A 6,000-nucleotide genomic window follows, 5' to 3' on the forward strand; every position below is an offset into this window, starting at 1 on the left:
CTAGCAATCAACCAATCACTTGACGTGCACTTAATTTATGGAGTAACAGGTTGCACAACCTCAATTTTAAGACAGACATTTAAACTTTGCACAATCTTAGGTTTTAGAGGATTTCCCAGACTGTGAGAGTTTAATGGCTCCAAGGCTGTAGCTCCTGTACTTGAGCCTGCATACTCAGTGTTGATAGTGAGGTCTCCTCCGCATACCAGATTCCTGTATCAACTTAGAATTTAGTCTTTTTACTACTTTGACATTAAACTATCCCAAATTTCTTTAAATTATGTCAGCATGGGAATCAGTTTGGAGTATTTGATGCCCTTCCTTGGTAAAAGTTGATCATTTAGTCCCTCAAACATATTTTGTTTTTAAAAATTGTACTCGCTTATAAAATTCCTAGTCAAAATGATACTACTTTAATAATCCTTTGGTCAGAGGTAGAAAACCAAGAAACAGTTTCTCTGCCAAAACAAAATGTTTCTCCACGGTCCAGATCTTAATGGTTATTAATTACAGTTTAAAATAAATTGTGTTGTATTGCCTATTTTTAGTTAAACTGATAAAAAAAAGATGACTTTTTTTATATTTTCCTGGGTTTTATTTAGCAATGGTAAATAAATCTCATATTTTGATACAAAAATGAAGGGCATAATGACAGTTGAACAGGATCAGATGAGGGATTCTAACGTGGCATTTCAAGTTCATTTGGGACAGTTAAACCATTTAAAAGCATATTCTTTCAAAAGAAGTTTGCTTCATTAATTACAATTCCTTAAAATAATAAGTTTAAATGCTAAGAAAATTACTTCAATAATTTAAAAATATACTCATTTAAAATAGCAGCTACCAACAGTTCCTTGTAAGTTTATGTCAATAAATAGCATGCATGAATATGTACACCAAAATCACATGTGTGGGTTATTCCCTACCAAAATGTCAGACCTGAAAAAATACACATGAGTGACTTTATACTGACTGAGAAAATTTCATTTAGTTATTTAGGAATATTTTGTAAGTAACAACAACTAATGAAAACAAAGGTCATGAATTTGAAAAAAGGATGATATCATCAACTAGACAAACCCCAGAATCACCTAAAAAAAAAGTCTCTCTGAGATATTGTCTAGACTAGGCTGGCCTGTGGGCATGTCTGCGGAGTTAGTCTTGATCAAGTTTATGACTTGGGAAGACACAGTACAATATTCCATCCTGAGCCTCTGTCTTAGACTGTATAAAGTGAGTTGATCACTAGAAAGAATTCATGTAGCTATTATTGTTACTGTTTACTGTGAATGAGATGTCACTTGCTCTTTTAAGTGGCCAACTTAAAAGTTCCATTTTGACTTCCTGGCTATGATGAACTATAAACTGTGCTGTGTATTAAAACACCACTGCCCTGTGAGAACCACACACACAGAAAGGATTATGTGTGAATACTGTCATCAACCAAGGAAAAACTCTAACTGTTAACGTACACTTAAACTGAGATGGAAATAGTGTTTGTTTAAAAAATGACAGGAAAAATAAAATTGTAATTAAACAATTAATTGTGATTTCACTTTCTGATTTTAGATACTGATAATTAACATGAGACAGATGAATGTGTTCCTTGATGAACCAATAACTGTCAGCTGGTCATGAAGATTACCATCAGTTTGAGTTCCTGAGGAGGAATGGATATCAGATTCATAGTTCAACTTCAAACACTTCTCTCTTCCTGAATTCTTACATATTTTAAAGCAGAATTATGGTAGTCATTATCTACATATTTCTGTATTGTATATATCAAAAGAAGTGCTAACCTAGCCTATTAATGTACGCCACTGCTTTGCAGGTTTAACAGGATTTGAATAATTATATTTATGTTTAAGCAACAGCTAAACCTGTAAACTTATATACATGTAACTAGGATATGATTAAAGAAAGTAATTTTTAAATTAACAATTTCTGTAATATAAATTTTATAAGATGTATTTAATTACATTGATGACTTATTTAACAAATCACAATATTTAATTTTGTATTATGCATATTTCATTCCAAAACAGAAAATAAAGTATATAAATACATTAAGATGTGGTTTCTTTCCCTTTATTTTTCTAAGAAAGTCTCTCATTCATTTTGGGATACTGAATTAATATAGCATTGTGTTTTAATCAAGAACATCAAATTTTCACAGCTCTTGGGTACCTATAGATCATTCTGTGTAGAGAATCGTCTTACAACGACAGAGAGAAAGGAAGCATCTTCTCGACCTCTTCTTTAGTGGGCACTAACAATTTTATGAGAGCTCCATCCTCATGACCTACTCATGAATCATACTCCCAAAGGATACATGTCTAAATGTCATCACATTAATGTTTGGAGTACATCCATGTTGAAACTCCTGTTTTTAATAAAAATCCTTTTCTTTGTTTAGTTTCACTTCAGAGGAAGGGAAAAAATAGTGTTGTCTATTCTTATGCATTCAGTCTGTAGGGCTCTCATTCTTTAAATAGATTTCCATGTTGTCTTTGAGTTTTTAGATTTTAATATAGCTATAATAATCAGCATCAAGATTGGAACTGAAAGGATAGAAACTTAAGAAAATACAAAAATATCACAGAAATCTGGAAATAGTAGAAAGACAACTTGGATGAAGATTTGCTTTTCAGTTAAAAAAAAATCCCACAACTGAAATTATGATGTGTTTTACCTAACATGTTACCTCAATAATCATTATTCCTTAGGAACAGACTCGAGGAATGTAAGATGTTTTAAAACCTTTTCAAACTTTTAAGGCTATTTCTTCTTTTATTGTAAATAGATTGTTTTCTCAAAGAACATACCCAAATTATAGTTTTCCTTCCCCACATAATTATAGTTACTTCTCCCAGCTCCTTCCCATACCTCTTCCCTCCAGATCCACTCCTGTTCTGTCCCTCATTAGAAAATAACAGGCTTCTAAGAGATGACATACCAAACATAGCAACATCAAATGTAATAACATGAAGCAAAAACTATCATATTGAAGTTGGATGTGACAACCTAATGGGAGGAAGTGTCTCAAGAGCTGGCAGAAGAGACAGAGACCTACTTATTTTCAAAGTTGGGAGTCATATAAAAATAATTAGCTAATAGCTATAGTATACTTGCAGAAGACCTGGTGTGGATCCATGTAGACCCTGTGCTTGCTACTTCAGTCTCTGTGAGTTCATATGTGGCTTTCTTAGTTGGTTCAGAGTCCCTTGTTCTCCTGGTATCCATAATTCTCTCTTGCTCTTACAACCTGCCTCCTATTCTGTTGTATTCTCCGTGTTCTTAGGGTAGAGATTTGATGCAGATCTCAAACTTAGACTTTCTCTTCACGTAATGTCTGGTTCTGGCTGTGGGTATCTACCTTTCTTTCCATCGCTGCCAGAGGAAGCTTTCTGATAATGAATGGATAAGAATTGATGAGTATGGCAGAAAATAATTGGGAATCATTTTCTTGATTATTATTATTATTGGACCAGTAGTGCTGAGATTTTACCATAGGTCTCTGAGCTATCTAGTCTTAGTTTCTTGGTTGCACAAGCAGTGCCAGGTATAGATTCTTTCTTCTGGGATGGGCCTTAAGTCAAATCAGACAGTGGGTGGCTAATCCCACCAGCTCTGTGCCACCATTGCCTGAGCATATTTTTCAGACCAGTATTTTGTGGATCAAAGGTTCTGTGCTTGGGTTGGTGTCCATATTTCTCTTTAGCTAGCCTACAGGGTACCTTCCCATACCAAAGAGACTATAATGTTGGGGTTTTTATTCAATTAACTGTAAATCTTCCATGAACTATTTAGCTGAAAGTTGAAAGTTATTGTCACTATGTGATATTTATAGATAAGTAAATTCTAAAAGCTTGAAAACAAGTTTATCTTTGCAACAGACATACCATGTCTCCAATTAGAGATATGTAAATTAAATTTAGACATTACATAGTATTCTCTTTTTGAAAGATTTATTTTAAATTTTAAATACTATATACTATATTGCTTTAAAATTTGCAAATGAAATATTTACACACACATTCCCCTTACAAAATTAAACATAATATTTCATTGTGTCTACGTGTGATTGTGTGCATGTGAGGGCAGGTGCCTGCAGAGGCTAGAAGAGGGTAGTACATTCTGGAGAGCTGAAGTGACAGGCACATTTGAGGCCTCCAACTTGAGTGCTGAGCCATCCTACAATATGTAAATTATACATTTTAATTATATATTTGTGTCATCTTTTCTCCAAGTCCTAAAACTCTCTGGGAACATGAAGTAATCACAGGTGTACCCTTAACACTTTGAAGCACATTAAACACTGGGTAAACAAGCAAAACTATTTTAGGAGTGACTTAAATGGCCCTTTGAAATATTTGTAGTACAAAAGTTTGTAGGTTTGCCTTAATTTCAGCAAAATGCCACGTTAGTAAATTCAGTAAAAAAAAAAAAAGTATCACAACGAAGACAGACATTTAATTTGCAGTGCTGAATTCTATTTTGCTTTAATGCTCTTATTTGTATTTGGAAGAGTTGGGGATGGCAAAGCAAAAAGTATTTTCTTTACCAAAAAAAAATGTATTCACACAAAAAATCATTACTTTACTTTATGTAGACATTCCTCATGTACTCCATTCCTCAGCTTCCTCTAGTTTAAATGGTAAATATTGGGCTGGAGATGAGACTTCAGTGTGCAAAGTGCACTGGTGTTCTAGAAGACAAAGATCCTAATCCCAGCACTCACTTGGAGGCTCACACTGTATGTATGTCCAGTTCCAGAGAATTTGGTGCCCTCTTCAGATCTCTGTGGGCACTGCATGCATCTGGTGTATGAATATATAAACAGGTAAAACAACCATACACATACATTTTCAAATTAAAAATAAAATAAAATTTAAATGATTTTAAATTGAAGAAGTGGAGATATTCATTTATCTCTTCAATGGTGAAGTTCTCTACTCAGTTGGTCAGTGATGGCTAATCCCACAAGCTCTGTGAAACCATGGTCCTAGCATAGTTTTCAGGGCAATATTTTTGTAGTTCGTAGTTTTGTGCCTGGGTTGGTGTCCACATTTTTCTTTTGGTAGCCTAAAGAGTACATTCCCATAACAAAGAGACTAGAATGTTGAGGTTCTGTTATATAGCAATTCTATATTTTAGTTTTTGGAGAAATCTTCACACCGATTACCATAGTGATTATGACAGTTTAAGTCATATGCATATACACACACACACATATATATATACATATTTCTATATCTATATCACTTTACTCTTTGAAATTCTTACATATGTATGCAGTGCACTTTAATATATCCACCCTCATTCCAACTATCCTGTTCTCTCACTCCTCCAACAAATCCCTTTTTTAGATTCAAATCCACTTTAATTTTAAAATTTAGTTTTAATTTTTAATATTTTATTAACTATATTCACCCTCTACTTCTGCCTTTATCTCTTTCTAGATTAAATACTATTTCCTAGACCTCTACCATGGTTTTTTTTTTTATCTTTTCCTACTTTTTAAAAGACAGGAATATTATCTGTTTATTCATTTTTATAATTATCTGTTTCTACTCAGTGATTCTACGTTTTACTATCAATATACTCCTGGGTATGGGGGCATCTAATAAAGTGTGATTCATATATCAGTAGAAACATAATCACAAAAACAGGGCTATTTCTCAAAAAGAAAACATTAACTGTTCATCAGTCCTCATTTAGAGATGGGGTTGTAAACCTCTTCCTAATACATGCTAGAATTTTGACTACTTGATCCTGTGTAAGCAATCACAACTTCTGTGAGTTTATAACTAACAAGATCCTGTCATGTCCAAAAGACAATTTTTAGCTGTCAACCTAGGAGATCATGCTCACTTCCAAAGTCATAGGTTGCTAAAGAAAAAAACCCAGTGGTAGATCCAATATGTTTTTCCTTGGATTGTTGGTCAGATGTATCCTATAGGACTCCCCATCCTCTGAAACAATACGTCTTCAAAAGCA

The 6,000-nt window shown here is 33.6% G+C and overlaps 1 protein-coding gene across 1 annotated transcript in view; it reads left to right on the forward strand.

The window, feature by feature from the left end:
- Si (sucrase-isomaltase) overlaps positions 1-1,638 on the forward strand; it is a 67,203-nt gene extending 65,565 nt beyond the window's left edge. Inside the window, exon 48 of the mRNA XM_038347729.1 lies at positions 1,570-1,638. Coding sequence (XP_038203657.1) covers positions 1,570-1,638 — 69 coding nt within the window. The remainder of the gene's footprint in view (positions 1-1,569) is intronic.
- Positions 1,639-6,000: the final 4,362 nt, after the last annotated feature.

Source organism: Arvicola amphibius, chromosome 11, assembly GCF_903992535.2.
Source record: "Arvicola amphibius chromosome 11, mArvAmp1.2, whole genome shotgun sequence".
Taxonomy (NCBI): Eukaryota; Metazoa; Chordata; class Mammalia; order Rodentia; family Cricetidae; genus Arvicola; species Arvicola amphibius.